The 19,338-nt window shown below is 41.6% G+C and overlaps 1 protein-coding gene across 1 annotated transcript in view; it reads right to left on the reverse strand.

Annotated features, from left to right (window-relative positions):
• Positions 1–19,338, reverse strand: part of LOC128739939 (tRNA dimethylallyltransferase) — a 430,275-nt gene that overhangs the window by 283,205 nt on the left and 127,732 nt on the right. The window contains exon 3 of the mRNA XM_053835443.1: positions 17,818–18,482. Coding sequence (XP_053691418.1) covers positions 17,818–18,482 — 665 coding nt within the window. The remainder of the gene's footprint in view (positions 1–17,817; positions 18,483–19,338) is intronic.

Genomic DNA, 19,338 nt, shown 5'->3' on the forward strand with positions numbered 1-19,338 from the left:
TATATTGAGATTAGCGATAAGCACAAAAGAAACTGAGATGGATGAGAGAGTACTGTTGCTGTGCTGAGTAAATTTATTGTCGCGCAAAATTGGGTTGTTTCCAATATGTACAATATACGTTACAGAGTAACGATATCTGTTGTATTCAACAAGGAAACTTTGAACTTAGTGCCAACTTCTGTCCTTTATTATTAGAAACTAGAGACGCTGTCCTATTAGCGAATCAGCTGGAGTGCAATCGTGACCCAATTAATGAATTCAGGCTGTATAAAGTATGACACTGAAAAATTCCGCAGCTTCAGCAACACTGCCACTCCATAACTAAACCAGCAGCCCGTAAAATTTTAGTAAGTATGCATTGACTACGCTACGCTAGATAGAATCAGTAGGATTGTTGCACTAGCCCCGTAAGTGTCCTGTACTCTAATAACCGGCTGTGAAGTCTTAGAAAGTCTTAGAAAAGACATTTAAGCCCAAGGCTCTTTTTGCAGTGGCTACGAGCACAGACAAACAAACATAACACTCAATGTCCCATTCTTCGCACGCTGTAACCTGTAACAGTCATTTCAAATTTATTGTTGGTTGCGAATGTGTCCGTTTTGGTCAAGGTGCCGCTTTTAACGAAAGAAGGGGAATGCCCCATAACAAATACTTGCTAGTTCGAAGGATACTCCTGTTGTAATTTACAATGGTACAGGTACAATCATTTTTGTTGAGTTTTCCCCTAATAGTTATGCCTGTTTGTCTGTGCTACAAGTTTTGTATTTTTCTTTTTTTTTTTTTTTTTGAAATCTAAAATTCGCTATGTAAGCACAAATCGATCTCTTGTACTCTCATGGAACTGCCATATGGAAAGTTTATGAAGATTTGGTGCAAAGTTTTGTCTATCCTTTTCACTCTTTAACAAACCTGTGCACCGACTTCACAAATAGAACAAACTTGGGAAGGTGGCAGCACTGCCATTATTTATATTATACAACTTTAAGAGAAATTTTACATTCAAGAGTACGGAATCGCTCATAAAGCAGCCATTTTAGACTGAATCGTGTCAGTGTTTTCAGCGTAGTTATTGCTTGGAATATAACGAAAAAGTTCAGCGAAGATACTGAAGCGATTCAATCTAAAATAGCACTTTTATAAGCGATTGCGCGCTTTTGAATGTAAAATTTTTCATACAATCAGCAATTCCAGCGGTTATTGCTCTTTGCATTGAAAGTTGGATTTTGAACACACTTGTTCAGTCACACATCTGTAGGTGAGAAAAGTTGCTAAAATTTCGTGTGAAAAAAACATGAATCTTGGTTAATTCCTATTTGAATTCTAATGCTTACATAGAGTTGTTATCGACGCTAAGAATAATATAAAAATTGTTTCTAATTACATAATTCATAACTTGAACAAATATGCAGCATATATGAAATAAATGAAAAGTTAAATACTATTTGCTTTTCCTACAACTGTTACTGGTGCCACTGCCAAATCAAATGTCAGTTCAGATGCGAGAGTTGTAATGATGGGAAATGCCTATCAAAATCTATAACGATTATTGATAAAGTTTTCTTAGCGTTAATAATCAATAACGATAATATGACAGTATAAGCAAAAATACGTAAGAAATAGAACAAAAATGTTAAAATAATAGCTGACAAGAAGAAGATGTCACTTTAAACCCATCAATTTTCGATATTCTTCCGTGACGATAAAGCTTGATGGTATTATCGATATAAGAATGCTAGCGATATTATCAGTAGCACACTTTTCATCAAAGTTTTGGAAATTGCACTTTATAACTGTGTAGTCCAATTGAGTGTGAAGAGCGCAATATATTGTTTTTATTATCATGAACAGAAAAAAATAACAAGATGATAACTCTCTTTGTTATGTATGATCGTAAATGTTATTCATGTTCTTCTGTTATCGATGATAACAAAATTAGTCACTTGTTAAGTAACATACAAAGTGTTATCATATTTTGTTATCAATTTGAGGATGCCATGATAACTAAGTTTGCAATTTATCAGTGACAGCTCCTTACTGTTTACAATTTACATAGCATGTTGCTCGAAGAGCAGAGCTGAACGCAATGTCATCAGCGGGGGATCATGGTACCTTTTATATCATTTACTTTGCAGTGTGTGAAGGGGTTTCCAACCGTGCAATGATTATTACGCACCACAACGAAAAATTATTTTACTGATTTTTGGTAATTATACTCTTGAAATTGGAACTCTTCTGTACTCTAATAGCCGGCTGTGAAGTCTGTCGATAAAGAGAGGTCAAGTCTCAAGAAAGACGTTTAAGTCCAAGGCTTTGCTCTTACTCTTGAAATTGATAATGATTAGCAATGATTACTTGAGGTTATCAATGATTATTGTACTGATTACCATTGAATACGCAATTAAGACGTCAAAGATTACTTAAGTAATCTATGATTATTACGCACTTGTACCACAGAGAACAGACTACCAGGTAATTGACAAAAAGTGTGTAAAAGGTTTTTATGTAATCTACGAATAATCCTTCAATAGAGCACCCCTCGAGCAGTAAGTGGCAAACTAAATCTGGATGTCGCTGTCATCGCTGCTATGTAACTCCAGCACAAAGAAATATTGATAAAGGTACATAGATAATTTTTGATGCGTTTGGCAAACTATTTCTGGAGGGCGCTACCGACAGATTTTACACACAAAAAATCGCTTACTTCCTTCGAGCCTGTTAATCTGTTATCTGTGCTTGTACACCTTACTTTAGTAATCTTAATACACTGATTACATAATCAACGGAAATCAAAGTAATCATTATTAAATATTTAGTAATAATAATATTATGATTAACAATAGTCAAAGTAATTACTTAAGTAATCTGGATTACATTTTTCCTGCAGTGCGCTGTAATCACAACTGTGTGTTAGTCCCCATAAAAAAATTTCTCATCTACCAACAAAACAGGTTACCTAAAAGTTCAACATACGTTGTCAAATTTCGCAGGCAGACTATTTTCGTCGCACGATGTATATGTGAATTTAGTCTTTAGTCTGTTGCCGAGCCGTACGGTATTGAGCAAATCGGTCGAAAAATCGATTTAGTCTGCAAGGATTAATTCGCCAATCAAGAATACCGATCAATCTTCAAACGAGATCGGTTTACGTACTGTTTATTTTGATAGCTCGGTCCAATAATGTGAGGGATCGCGCGTTATTAGTAACTTTAAACGAGACGATTTGCTACGCGCAAATATTTCAAACTATTTGAATGGCATCGACTCAACATAAATCTGTAAGTATGAAAAGTATAAAAATATGTCGCTTGCCATAGAAAATAGTGCAGAACTGCTGGTAGTTAAATTTTGTGTCGAGCTAAATTAAATCGGAGACATAACCTAATTTTGTGTTTCTTTTCAGCAATTTCTATCTTCTCTTAACGAAGAGACAATTAAAATCGAGAAATGCGAGGAACATCAATCAGACAATGAAATTCTACAGAAAGCGCTAGAAATCGATGATAATACACCAGTGATTTTAGAAAGAGCTGCAAATGACGTAGGTGGTAAGTATATTTATCACATGGTAGGTAAACGCGGCCTCCCGTTATATCTGCGAAATTTGCTTTATTTTAGAATGCTCTTGCTCCTTATCGGATAAAGTGAGTCGGCTAATTGGGAAAAATGAAAAACTGAAATTGAAAACCAAAACGCTAAAAGCAGACAACAGTGAGCTGTTGATAAAACTTGAAAAACTAACAAAGAAGAATAAAAAACTTAGAATTCGTAACGAAAGTTTAAAAACAGCAAATTTTCGGCTGCAAGATTCGCTTACTTCCAAGCTGATACCTGCACAGGAAAACCCATTTACGGAACTAGAAGGTTTTCCGGATAACAAACAGATCCTAAAGTTTTCCCAAGAAGCGGGAAACAGCGATTATTCATTCATTAGGCTTCTAATGCATAGTATGTGGCCGGGTGGATTCCAAGGACGAAGTGTTACGGGAAGAATGTCTAATAATCCGGGGGGAAGCTCGGGAAAATCCGAAACGAGTACATCGCATGAAAAACGAATTCCTTTAGAAAAGGATAAAGTCCAATATATGAAAGGTATCGGTCATTGGAACATTAAAATCCTTCAAATGTTGTTGAACTGTTTTTCTCTTTCATGTTACAGATTGTTTATATGAGAGAAGGATTTACATGAGGGACGGACCGGCAGTGGCATCGCAGAAATCCCAATTGGCAAATCGATATATGGCGCGAGTCATCGCTAATTCTTTACGAGAAGCTAAATGAACCAACAATTTTTATCTTTTGTTAATTTTGATCTTAAACTTATGAATTTTGTCTTCTTGTCTTATCTTGTCTTTGACTTCCAATGCTGCTACAATAACTAAAATGTAACAGTAAAGAAAGCGGCTGCAGAACATAAATGAAATACTGAAAAATATAACTGAAAAACTTTTATAAGAGCACAATTAATACTTTTGTTATGATAAATAAGTTGTTTCACCTACCTGAGCAAACCTTATTTTGTCATATTGGTTTTATTTTCATAAACAGAAAGAAATAACAAGATGATAACTCCCTTTGTTATCTACAGTCGTAAACGTTTTTCATATTTTGCCAGCCTTATGTTATCCATGATAACAGAATAAGTAACTTATGAGTGCTCAGTCTTCAGTTTTTTTTGTAATTGGGTTTTGGTATGTTGTTACTTAATTCACACAAACTTATAACAAATGTTGTTATCAATTTGAAGAAACCTTGATAACTAATTTTGCACTTTATCAGTGATACCGACTCGCAGTCTTCTTCAATGGCTGTTTCCAACAGTAAACTAAGAATCCTGTAAGTAGCAACCCTACTAACACAGTAACACGATAAGTGCAAAAAATGTACTGCTTGGGAAGCGACAAGCATATCTCTCGAAAAAATAGTACTATTAAAAGGAACATTTCGGCTAATCAGCTGTACCATTGTTGAGTACAGCAGTTAAATAGTTGTCTTCCAAGGTGGATGATATAATTAAGGATAAGCTACCTTATACCTAATGGAAATCTAAAGGATTAGTTGCAATGAAGAGATTTCAGTACTGTATCAAAAATACTGGTTTTGAGAAAACAATAAATAAACTTTTAGTAGAGTTGATGCTTTATACTAATATTTCACATATACTAACACGATCATTCATATCCAGTCAAATCGTGCTCCCCTTCCAACCTTCAACGGTTGTTGCGAAGCATGACCACTCTTCAAGGCCATGTTTCAGGACAAGTTAAGTTGTATTAGCTGGAAAATTTACCTCGGGTGTAATCGATCTTGAGATGCTACAATAATCATGAACAAGCTTGAGAGATTCTAGAGGAACGTTTCGGAAACCAACGTCTGATCCTCGAATCGTACATTTTCGGTTTGTTGTACAAAAAAAAGGTTCCAAACAACTCATCGAAGGGTCTACGGAAGCTATGTAGTGGATGAAGCGTGGGATGAAGGCACCCGTCACGTCGACAACCTAGTCTCAACTAACCGGAATGTCGCAGTTGTTTGTGGTAACGCTATTGACACGCGCGTTGAACAACCAGACCCGTGAACTTTGGGAGACTTCAACCAATCAATTAGAGCTTCCACTGTACGAACAAACGATCGAGTTCCTGGAGCAGCGTTGCGTGATTTTGGAGCGGTTCGAGATCACTACCCCTTTGATAGCCTCCAAAGTAGCAACCGTCAAGAATCCTGCAATGAAAGCTGGATCGTCGCATGCAGCAACAGCAATACTGGAGTATGTGTATGACTTTTGCTCCGGTAAGCATCAGAATTTCAAGTGCGCGGCCTTCCAAAAGATGACTGTAGAGCAGCGTCAAGGCAAGTTGGAAGAGCCAAACTTGTACTTCAACTACATGAGGAAGGGCCACCGTATTGCTGAATGTTCGAGATATATGTCCTGTGGAAAGTGTGCCAAAATATATCACACTCTAGTCCATTTCGAAGGCTGCGCGAAATTTCGTTTCTTACAATTGGACAAAACTGGGCGAAATTTACCATAGCGTTAACTGTAGTTTAATGGTGAGCTACAATAAAACCTAAGGTAAATGTCGTACGATTTCGTTGAATTTAGTTAAACTCGAAATTTAACACAGCCTCACCATTTCGAACATCGAGAAAAGTCTGAGGTGAGAAAGAGTAACCCGCCTATGCCAGCTGAGGTGATCTCAGTATAAGCAGTGACGCAGCCCGTAAACACGTCCAGTACGAGCGTGTTTTATCCAAGCAGCAAGCAGGTGTTTCTGATGACAGTGAACGTTGGCCGTTCTCTCCTGAGGCGACCATATCCAAGTTCGTGCAATGTTGGACTCTGGATTTTGGTTGGGTCGTAGCTGGCTCGTACGAAGAAACGGAAGTGGATTCCCCAGTGTACGCCAACCGATGGATTGTAAGCGTGCTTGCAGCAGTTCTACAAACAAGAGGATATCGGTGAGTCAGCAACGATGACTACTGAGGAAAAGCGTTTTGAAGAACATTTTCAGCGGACATATTGGTGTAACAAGGAAGGATGATTCAAAGTAGAGCTACCGTTTTGGGAATCAGTGAACAAGTTGGTAAGTTCAAGATCTCTGGTGTTTAATCGATTTCCGCTATTGGAGAAGCGGTTGGTACGATATCCAAACCTGAAGACTTATTAAGCGGAATTCATCGATATCGATATCGACATCGATCGACATTTCGAAGCGACAGCAAAGCATATGAACTATCTTTGAATGACGTGTTGATGACAGGACCCACTAGCCAAAGTGACCTGAATTCAAGCCTGTGTTTTCGCCGTCAAAGTATCAGAAATGTACCGGCAAATTCTCATCGATCTCTTCCAGATTCAATATCAGAGAATCTATGGCGAAATAATCCGTCGGAAGAGTTAAAGGTATTGGAACTGTTGACCGTTACACATGGAGCGGCTTCGTGTTTTGATGTAAGAACGATTTCTATATGGACGACATCCTATCTGGTTCGGATTCGATCGAGTCAACCGAGAAGTAATCTGGAGAAGTTAATGCTGAAAAGTGAACTCCTCATCTGAAAGTGTTGTTCCAACTGCTTGATGGAATTCCTGAAGCAGATCGGGAAATCCGAGTGCCCACTCAAGACTCCAGTACTAATCAAGTGATGAAGACTTTGGGAGTCCTGTGGGACCCAAAGAAAGACCTGTTCCTGTTTCGCCACAAATCACCTATTTCAACAAAGTATCCCAGATCACGAGGTCATTGGTCCCCCTGGGACTCGTGTCACCGGTGATCATCGAAGTAAAGAAGACTAACGGAGCCTGTGGGCTGCCAACCTTGGATGGAATTACCCTGTGGATGGCGACTTACTTCAGCGGTGGACGGAGTTCCATACATCGTTGAACCTAATTACAAAATGCGTCGTAGTTCCTGACACGGTGGCAAAAGAAATCTATGGTTTCGCCGACGCCTCGAAATACATGTACGATGCGCGTGTTTACCTTCATTGCGTTGATAAACAAGAACAAGAGTTAGTAGTGTCTCATCTCCTATGCAGCAAATCCAAGATAGACCCTTTCCGTAAGATGGCCATTCTCTGACTAGAGCTCTGTGCTGCCTTATTGCTGACCAAGCTGGTGGATAAAGTAATTCCAACCTTAAAGCTGCAGATCCGATGAAACAGACTGTGGTTCGATAGACAAATAGCGTTTTCTTGGATCCCATTCGGCGTATTCGAACTTCCAAACATGAGGTCGGTCGGTGAGCGGGTGAACGTCACCAAAATTCGAAATTGCCTTTTGAATCCGAGCATCAATTGATGTTTCTTCAAAAGCATCGAGTAATGGAATGGCTGTTTGAAAAATCCACGAAGAACGTCTTCACGAGGGACAATCCGGAGTGTTGGCAGCCTATACGCAAGGTGATCCTCAATTACGCGAGATGTTTCCGCACGAAACCGGGAATAATCCCTCCGTGAAAGGAAAATTTCCCAAATCCCGAGACCCGTTGACTAGTGTAGATTATGCTGGACCAGTATTAGTGAAGGACAGCAAGTATATGTCAAGGATCGTGAAGACGTATGTCGCTTTATTCGTGTGCCAGGTCTCGCGGAAAATTTACCTCGAACTTGTGTCGGACGTGTCGTTGGAAGTGACCTTGGTCGCACTACACGGTATTGTAAATCGTCGGGGCAGGGTGCACAGAATATTTACCGGCAACGGAAGCCACTATGTTGGCGCATTCAAGGAGATGCGCCAGCTGAGTGCCCTGTTCGATAGAGAAACTGCGCTAAAATTAACGATTTTCCACCATACCGAGAACTTCTCGGTTGTAAGCCAAACTCCCCGAAAGACGTTCGAATCTACCGAAATAAAACGTCCCGATTCTTACAACTATGTTTTTATTCCATCAGGGTATAATTAGCACTCTCGGCGATAAATGGAATGGCGAGAAATGGAATTTCTTAATTCCTAATGGGAGTTCATGGCCGAAGTGAAGATGGTGAAATTGCATTCAATTAGAACGCTGGTTAAGAACAGCGAAAAAAGCAGAGGATCATATTATATGTATGGGTTTTTGCGACCAAGCCTGCCATGTCCGGTGCGCTGGTTTCAACGGCCCGTTCTCGAAAATTCTCCACGAAAACCCCAACCTATTCTGGATGTGTGACGAGTGTGTAAAACTAATGAAGTTTGCGCGCTTCAAAAGTGTGGTTTCGTCACTCGGAAATGTCATCTCTACCGTCATCTAGGGTCAAATAAATGGAATCTCTGAACTCAAAGACGAAATTGTCAGGAATACCAACCAAGGTGCAACCCCGATGCGGATACCTGACCGCGATCGTCCTTCAAAACGTTGCCGAGGTGACTCGGTGACTCCGAATAAACCGGCCACCGGAACGAGGCCCGTGGAGAACCGTGATAAGCTCGTGGTCAGTTCCCCACCCAATTTATTCAGGGTGTACTTGTCGCGTTTCCACCCCACCGTGACCACTGACGTCGTCGATGGACTAGTTCGGGATGGCCTACAGATTCGGGATGGCCTACAGATTCGGGATGTCATACGAGTTGTTCGCTTAGTAAAAAGGGTACTGACCTCCAGTCGCTAAATGTCGTGTCCTTCAAGGTTGGCATTCTCTTGAAATACAAAACTGCCGCCTTGAACCCCGACTGTTGGCCACAAGGAATCACTTTAAGGGAATTCCACGACACTCGTTCGAATTCAGCGGCATGGCTTCCCCCTATCCCCACCGCTCCGCCTGCAACTCCAGCCGTTAGACCACCCGGTAACCCTACTGTCGACACCTTATCCGTGACTCCGATGGCGCTGGACTCTCCAGCCCCTTTAGAGCCGTCGACTTCAGACGCCTAGTTGCTTAAATTCAGACGGCACCGGAATGCATCGAGTACAGCATCATGGAATTCCACAAGGTAGCCATCTCGGACCTTTGGTTATCCTCGTCTACTTCAACGATGTCAACTTCCTGCTTAAATGCCCTCGACTCGCTTTTGCCGACGATCTCAAGCTGTATGCTAAAGTCGATAGTCCGTCCGACGCCGCGTTCCTGCAAGAGCAGCTACTGATTTTTGCAAAATGGTGCACAGATAACCGCATGCTGCTAAATTCCGACAAATGTGAAATAATTACATTCTCAAGGAAATTGAACCCTCTCGTTTTTGACTACATGCTATCAGACATGCCTTTACGCCGCGAAAACTGTGTCAAGGACTTGGGAATACTGCTTGACTCCAAGCTTGACTTCAACCAGCACATCGCATATATTGTCGATAAGGCCTGCAGGAATCTGGGATTTATCATGCGGATCGCCAAGAACTTCAACGACATCTACTGCCTCAAAGCTCTATGTCCGGTCCAACCTTGAGTACTGCGCTCCTGTGGCTGTGTGTAGTCCTTACTACCAAATGGAGTTGACCGAATCGAGTCAGTGCAGCGCCGATTCATACGTTTTGCACTTCGAAGATTGCGCTGGAACGACCCCTTTCAGCTGTCCTGCTATGAACAACGCTGCAGACTCACCGATCTTGACCTGTTGAACACTCGTCGCGACGTGATCAGAGCAATGGCTGTCGCCGACATGCTACGGTTCATTTCTGCGTGTACCGCACCGGCGAACCAACTATAGCACATTCAGCACAACCATCGGTCCGCAACGCCATTTCAATCGATTTATACATAGCTTCGACTTAAACGTCAGCCGCGAGATACTGAAAACTCGTTTCCTTGCACTAGCATGTAGATTCTAGTTTAAGTGTATCAGTAGGGCCAGTAGGCCTGTTGAATTTTTATACAAATAAACAAATAAACATATAAGCAGTGCCTGTAGCTCATGATTCATACGTCGTTCGCAATACCTTCCGCTAGGGGTTTGTACATTGTCAGCTTCGTACGGCGATATATGCTTCTGGACGACCCGACCCGATTTCTTGCTTGAATGTGCCGCTAGATTTCCTTCTAGAGTAATTTTCCTGCGATTTCCCGCGATCTACCACTCCTAATTCGTCGCCGTAAACGCTTATCGTCCGTGGAAGGGCACGCATTTGTATCCTTTGAGCCTCTTCCTTTGATGTATTTGGTCTTCGACGCATGATTTTTAGCCCAATCCTCCTAGACTCGGCTTTCAGATTACACTTTAGATTACGGAGGGACGCAAAGTTCCTGCCTTTAATATCGAAGTCTTCTGGAAAGCCAAGGAGTTGGCTATCCTTCGTGAAAATCGTGGTGATTCCTTACGAAGCCCTGTGCTATCGGTGATAGCCAAAGTAACAGGATCTGAAAACCTGTAAGCGGTGTTTACCAGCGTTATGGCGCGATAGTTGCAGCAGTCAAGCCGATCGCCCGTTCTATAGATGGAACTTCTTCCTTCAACTCATTCCTCCGTAAGCTTCTCCTCCTCCTATAATAACCTAATGTAGAGCCGTTGCCAGCGTTTCTTGGTCACTTTTACAAAGCTCTGCCGGCTCCTTACCAGTAACTTTGTTGGTCTTCAGTAACCCAATTTCTCGTCTGACTTCTTGGAGATCAGGTGCTGCTCAATTACTCTTTTCTATGGGCACTTCTAGGTTATCTGCCATTCCGCCTCCTTCAGCAACTTCGCCATTGTGGTGTTCTCCCCATTCTTCACGATCTCTGTCCTCTTTTTGGCGCTTGTTACTCCTCAGGATCGTGGTCAACTGGTGCCTTGCTCGTCTATTGATTTACTATTGATTGGCAGTTAATCTCAAAACAACAATGCGGCAAGGAAACCGAAATACAAATAAAATGAATTGAATCTAAAACAACATTGTTTTCTCAAACGTTCCTCTACCAAGTGCGAGTACTGTCTCTATCGGTAACGCTTCAAGTGGACCCTCCTTAGTGTCGTTAGCTGGCAACCAGCGTGTTTGTCCTTTCGTGTTTAAGCTCATATCGAGCTGACAGCTCAGTAGCACTGTTGGTGACCTAAGATGCAAACCGTAGGCAAATCCGGTACTTGCAGCAACCAGTGAAATTATTGACTCTTTTCTCATCAGGCCGAACGAAACTCGGTACATGAGCAAGCGCAGCCAACAACAGCGTCGATGCGAAAGTACCATCTTAATCATGCAGCTTCTGCAATCACAACGACGGCGCGACGTAAAAAAGTGCATCCGCTCGCGCTCGGACAGGAACCAAATCTCTGTTGACAGTCTCAATTATGCACAGGTGATTATTTGTCAAAACGCTTGTTAACCAAGCTGTAAAGCGCTGCTGGACACACAAAGCAGCCCAGCCAGTCGTGGGCCGTTTCAAAACAATGCCTTTCTTCGCCGGTGTCAAGAACGCAACGCGCAGAACCAACTTTGCACTCTCATGTTTGTTTCCAACAAAGTAGGTAAGCTGTAATGAAAGGATATGTCAATCAACCTTTGCGCGTGCAAAGCGTTCCGCCCGGTCGTGTTCCCGTACTTAGGAAGATAAACTTTTCCCATTGGCAACCGAAGGTTTTTCTTAGAAGAATCAGACGCAGAAGTTACGGAAAAAGATCAAACCAATATCCGTCACTGGCAGGCAGTTAGGATTTTCTTTGTTTCTAAAATTAAGCTGACCTAGTTCTAATTAACGGTCGTTTTTTTTTATTTATTTCGGCTGTGAAAATAAATGGTTTGTTCAGTTGAACATCCTCATTATGTCGATACCAAGTCTAAGTATTATATTGAGATTTGTTTTGCCTCTCTGACAGGGCAAAGACTAGACGCTGTCATGAAAAAGCCGTTAATTAAACTTCGTAAAACAGATTAACAAATGGATGAACTCTGTTGCGAAACTCGAGCAAACTTTTCCGTATAGATTCTTCTAATGGACTCTCGACTAAGCGGATTTAGGTGGTCTTAGCAATAATTGGCACGTGTCACAGCTCTTAATTAATCATTTCTAAAGATTGTTTCAATCAGTTGGGTAGACAATGTATCTCAATGTGATGGCAATATGACTGAAAATGCGAAACCATTTTTCCTTTTACTAACTGCAAAGAACTTCCGTATTCGAGCTTCCCACGCTTTTACAGACTAACAACTCCTCCTAATCGAGATCCGATCGCACAGACAATGGTAAACTATCCCAATAAAAAAAATGCCAGTTGCATTGGCTATTGCGAAACTTTCTAAACTGAGTCAACCCGACGTCCGATAAACAATTTTCATTGGGCGACTTCGTACCTCGGGAACAACCTGCAGACTCATTTGTTCCGCAAAGCGAACTGAGAATAAATCAGTATAATTTGTACTTAAATTTCTGGTTTTAAAAATATTATTATAATTTACAGTCTACAACTCGAATATCTAAAAAAGTACAAGGGTCCATGCCTAGTGGCACGGGCGCAGGCTTGAAGTAGGACTACGAATGTAGTGCAATTCGTCTCCCAATGCTAAAGCCGGTGATATTTGAATGAATTTCATATATAGATACTCAAGTTGCGCATTAAAGAATTGTGTTCTTACATATGATACATGTTGGTGCAGATTTGGGGAATTATTTCGAACAGTTTCGGGTAGATGCAGATTATTTTTTGCAAAAATCTGGCATCCCTGGTTCCGCTAGGCAGCTTTATACACATGTGTATGTGATATGATTTTTGGTTTCAAACAAAAAAACTGCTTTTAAAATTGACAGAATCGATGACTGCTAATTTCACCTTAAGGAAGGTTGGGAACACGATTAAGATTCTGCGGCAGAATTTCTGCCTGGACTGGCACTGGACCGCTGGCATCTGTATTTTATTTCGTAATGCCGTAATTTACAACAATTCGCCATTACGCTATGAAGGTCGTCTGTGGTATGCTGGAAATGGCAAGGTCGCAGAAGTTTTACTATTTTCGCAGCTAAATAACAAAGTAGCAAAGCAAAGTAAAGAATGAAAGTTTCAATTTAATCATTCGTAAGCAAAATACTGCACCAGTCTGGCAGCTTTGTTTTAAATAGATCGATGTGTCGAATCCAACACGGTCGGCGTAATTTCCACTCCACAACAAACAATGAAGTATTCCACCACGCACACATATAAGGATTTTTTGACATTAGCTGAGGCCCTCGCTGAGGCTGTTTGCAGTAGGAATAATATCAAAAACATCAAATATCAAACTCCCGGATCCTCTCCTCCACTCTTCGCTCCCCTCTCACTCCTACATAACCGATCCTCAGCTAATGTCATTCTGGTTAGTGACGAAACCGCAAATTACTTCATAATCGGCTGCTGCCAAGTTTTACCACCTTTGCCGCGTCCGGACAGGGAGATAAAATCGTAACTCTCATTATTATTTGTAACCCAAACAACGCGAAAATGATGGCGTTCGCAAAATCAATTCAACTGCTTCATATACTTATTCAGTAGTTCTTAAAAGAACTGATTCTTTTCTACCAGCTGTTAATAATACGAATCGAAGAAATTTACTGCTTGGCAGCAGCTTTTTTTGGACAGCATTCTCCGTTAGAACTTCTTTTGGCTTTGGAGTTTTCGATGCCTTTGCTATGGTTCATTGACTTAGTAATCTTGCTTCTCGCTAGCAAGTTTGGTAGTCGAACGAACCGGAAGCGCCAGTTCTTTGTTTGGACCAGCTTTCTCTTGTTGAAAACTAACTTCAAAGCCTTTTTCACGAATGTGTCCAACCTTGAAACGTCACAATTGTAGCTGGCGGCGATATACTTCTAGACGGCTTGCAACGAGGATCCGTTGACTCTTCGGTTTATTGGCGTCTCGCTTAGTGAATTTGGATGTCTTCGTTGCTTTATTCCGGGGAAGAACAGCTGAAGCTCAACGATTTTCGAGCGGATTCTATAGAGCGTAAATTGAATACACTCAAACTTTGATCCCTTTGATTCAAAGGGAATTTAATCCATAGCTCTTCTCCTATATATTTCTGTCATCCGTGTTAGGGAAGCGTTGGCGTGGGAAGGCAAAAAATTTTAGCAAAAATAAAATTAAAGCAACGTCATGAGTTAGAAGACCGCATGGGGAGTCACCACATATTTAACGTTTTATAGATCAAATCAGAAGAAATTCTTCATGATTTAAAGAATCAGCGACATTTGGAAATTTAATTAAAGAAATTTAGTATAGAAAATTTTCATCTCTTCATAAACAAATTCGTTCGTCCTAAAAAGGACGGGTTGTGGTAAATTATGTGGTTGAACATCCGGCCAGCAGAATGGCTTGAATGTTTGAAACAACACCTCCCAGGGCAATGGTGACAATGGTTACCGAACAGAGCATTTTGCATTAATTCAAGCTCTTCCGCTCCCGCAACCAAATATTCTAATACAGCTGATAATAGATCGATGATCCGGTACCAACGCGTTCGGCGCACTCTACACCAAACAATGATCCGCTGCTGCTGCTGCTACTGCCGCTGCGCTGCGTTTTACCAGTTTGCCGAGTCCAGTGAGGGAGATATAACCGCAACTCTCTGCTGTCTGCTCTGTACCGTACCGACCGATGCCAATGCGAAAATGATGCCGTTCGCCGGCTTACTTCTGATTATATACCAGAGCAAACGGCAGCAACAGCAAGTTGTAACAAAGGCGGAACAACGTAGGGCAGAGAATCATAGACACGAAAGAAAGGCGGTACAACGAAACCGTACTCCGTACATTGTTTGAACAAAACCGGTGTCCGGTGCTTCCTTAATGAAGAGCTACCAGTTTCTGCAGAGCAACTTAATATGCAGCATCGTCTTCATGCCACCGAAAACCAGTGGAAAGGCCGCAAAGCGCGATAGGAAAAAGAAGAAGAAGCCACGCCACTAGGAGAGCAACGCTATTTTCTTTCATTTAATGCCGACAGGGATGGTACGGCAACGGGCATGGCAGACGTGCACTCACAGTTGTGTGTGGTTGTGCCGGGTGAGTTTGCCAAGCGCGCCGTCTCGGAAGGTACCAAAGTATACCGGCCTATAGTAAATGTGTCTTGTCAGGCTTCTGTAACTATACAATTAGCCCTTTTTAGGGCCTAATATATAAATGAAGATGCAATTCGATTTTCTCACTAAACGCTTTGCCTCGAATTACGAAGTGGCGCAGTTTTCTTTTCAAAGAATTTTGCCAGGTAATGTGGCTTTTCCGTTTCATGCTTTCCAGAAAGAATCACGAAATGGCATAATTTTGCATATGTAGATAGGTATATGATCAGTTGTATTCAGTAAGTATGTTATAGTACAGGACAATTATTCAATAACTTTTTCTGCTCATTAACGAGCGCTTTTATTGAAACTGTTGGAAATTGGTGTGGAACTTTTATATTTAATAATTTGGCTATACTATAATGGTCTTTTCGACTCCATAATGGATCTGTTGTGGGAAAGTTGCTGGAAAGAAGGCAACTTATTAAAACAAAATGAACAAAATGAATCTGTGAATGCTTGCATCTGTTTGTTCATTTGTTACAATAACCTGATGCTTTTAACATGAGTTCGCAATATTTGCCGTAATGCCGTTTAAACATCTAATTACTGTACGTGTTAAAGCTTGGATAAATAAACTGCCAACTTGTCATGTGCATTTTTAAATGAGGAATATCATTCATGAGAAAAATCAATTCAACTGCTTCATATACTTATTCAGTAGTTCTTAAAAGAACTGATTGTTTTCTACTAGATATTAATAATACAAATCGAAGAAATTTACTGCTTGGCAGCAGCTTTTTTCGGACCGCATTCTCCTTGGAACGACTTTTTTTGGCTTTGGATCGTTATTCTCGGTACCGATGCCCATTCGAAAATGATGTGGTTCCTTGGATTACCGTTGGTTATATATCAGAGCAAACGGAGGCTGATCCACGTAGAAAAGGGAATGGCAGAGAAGAAAATAAGGCGTGACTTTGTACGTTGTTTGAAGCTTCCAGTTTCTGTAGATCAAGCATCGTCTTCATGTCATGGCACCGACAACCAGTGGAAAGGCCGCAAAAAGCGATAGGAAGAAGAAGCCACGCCGCTAGGAGAGCAACGCTATTTTCTTTCGTTTGTTGACTACGGCTCAGTCAAGCATAATATCAAGTTATAGTGAGTGTGGCTGGCTGCCGGGTGAGTTTGCCATGCGCGCGCCGTCTCGGAACGTACCGAAACAGTCACCAAAGTACAAATACTCATAGTAAATGTATCTGGTCAGGTTTCTGTAACTATCCAACAATTAGCCCTTTTTAGGGCCAAATATATACATGAAGATGCAATTCGATTTTCTCACTAAACGCTTCGCCTCGAATTACGAAATGGCGCAGTTTGCTTTTCAGAAGATTTTGCCATGTAATACAGTTTAAACATGACTGGCGGCTCGTACGCGCATAGTTGATAAACTTCCAATTTGTCATGTTCATTTTAAATTGAGGAAAAATGTGAGAAAAATCAATTTAACTGCTTCGTCTACTTACTCAGCAGTTCTTAAAAGAACTGATTGTTTTCTACCAGATACTAGTAATGCAAATCAAGGAAATTTACATCTGGGCAGCAGCTTTTTTCGGGCCACCTTCTCCGCTGGAACGACTTCTTTTGGCGGCTTTCGGTGCCTTTGCTGTGGATTCCATTGGCTTAGTAGATTTTTGTTCGGGGGCAGCCGCATATTTACTCCAGTAGTACAGCTTTAATCGGAGCTGCCTTTACAGCAGTTAGCAAATTTAATTTGTTATCGTCCGTTTTATCAACCTTGAACGAATCGGAAGCGCCTGCTCTCTTTGTTTGGACCAGCTTTTCGACCTTTTCGACAGCTACCTAATTTCAAAACCATTTTCACGAATGTGACCAAGCTTGAAACGTCACAATTGTGGCTGGCGGCGATTTACTTGAAGACGGCTTGCAGCGAAGATCCGTTGATTATTCAGGGCATTGATAGCAGCGAAAAACATATCGTTCGCTGGCGGACGAGTCGATGGCTTTTTCGGTTTGTTGGCGTCTCGCTCCGTGAATTTGGATGTCTTCGATGCCTTATTCCGGAGAAGCAGCAAGCAGCAACAGCTAAAGCCTAACAATTTTCGAACGGATTCTATTACAAGGCGTAAACTAAATACAATCAAAGGAAGCTTAAACCATAGCTCATCTCGTATATATTTCTGTCATCTGTGCTTGGGAAGCATTGACGTGGGGAGGGAAAAAAATGAAAATATTGAATTAATGAATGTTCGTCTAATATTTTCTTAATTATTACATGTCTGTTAGGGAAACATGTAATAAACTATGTAGAAATGGATTTTTTGAAAAATAAGAAGTAGTCCTACTTCAAAATAAAAATAATTCGAGACATCCATTTCATAGGACTTCCTTCAAAAATATTAATTAAACTATAGATATGATCAAATATCATAGGTATTGCTTTCACTCACCTGACAATCCTTCGCTTGTTGTTCGGATGCAGCCGATCCGCCGTAGTCGGATCGACTTGCCGCAACACGCGATGTAGCCACACCGATTCCAGCTGTTCCATTTGCTCGGTCGTCATTAGCAACACTTTATCTACGTCAGCCGACGCAGCTGCGCTGGCAAATTCTTCTTCGCTTTCTTCGAACTTCTCTACTTCGGTAGCCTGGCCGGCGACGGCAGCGGCAACGGCAGCCACTTCACCGGCTCCACCGGCATCAGAATCATCTTCACTTTTGTCCATCGCACGCACTTTTTCCCGCGTCGTCGTTTCCCTTTCATCGCTCGCCACCGCCGCCGCTGTGCCACTTTCGTTTTCGTTCACATCCGCTGTTTCGCGCGTTGCTTTATCATCAACGTCATCCTCATCAACGCTGCGGGATAAGCGGGATGGCCCTGCCGAACCATCTTGCCGTTGCCGGTGGGAACCATCGTCGCTGCCATCGGCTTCGACTTTATTGGTCGCTAATTTTGCCCTCTTAGGGTCTGGATGATTTACGAGCCGCCGGCGGCGCCCGCGCTCCTCCCGTACCCCGGAGCTAATCAGCACCTGCCACAGGAGGCTCTCGATGTAGTAGTTGGTGCCACCGACCACCACCGGAAGCCGATTTTCATTTAGCAGACGTTCGATCTAGTGATTTCGTTAGGTTAAGGATCATTTTCGCTAGCAGTGAACACAATCTTAATCTACTCCAGTTCGTTCCTGAAAATAAGACATGTATTAATTATAGCAGATTAATTTCTGGCTCTCGCATCTATTATGATCCAGCGGACTTCTTCCAGTAGCATCACCTGAGCCCATCGGATTTCATTGTTTCGTAGTTGGTGGTCAAACCCTTGCGAGCAGAACAGATACATACAACAACATCAGTCAGTTTTATTGAAACGACTTCAGACGCGCTTGAAGAAAACAAAATCCAAGATTATGAAACCTCAGCACAAAAGAAGGCGATAAAAAACAAAAACATCACATTTTACTGCGTAGGTACCTGCTCCTGGCCACACCGCCGCGGCGGTGACGGTGGAAAATTTTACAATTTTGTTATGACTAGAGAATCTGCGGCGGCCTACAACTATTTTATGGCCGAAACAGAACTTCTACTACCTAGACGCAAGTCGAGATGGAATGATTTGGGAGCAAAACCGTAGAATAGGTATCAATCAAAATCGGGGTGTCGCAAAACCCCGCAACTTTCATGCCGCAAACCATTCTAGTAGTTATTATTTAATTACTGTAATAATATGGCGGCTATTATTAGAATTTAATTATCAATGCTGTCGAACAAACAACACCCATATAATAAAATACGGTTGAGGCCTTCACTGGTGTTGTTTACAATCCGAACCGACTGATATCAGCTGTAGGGTTTTGTTTCCGGTACGATGTGAATTTGATTTACACGGTTTTGTTTTGACGTAGGACTACGTCTTTGTTTACTATATGGGACTGAGTAGCACTTTGTAACGTTTGAATGAAAGATTTCAAA

The sequence above is a fragment of the Sabethes cyaneus genome, chromosome 1 (genome assembly GCF_943734655.1).
Source record: "Sabethes cyaneus chromosome 1, idSabCyanKW18_F2, whole genome shotgun sequence".
Taxonomy (NCBI): Eukaryota; Metazoa; Arthropoda; class Insecta; order Diptera; family Culicidae; genus Sabethes; species Sabethes cyaneus.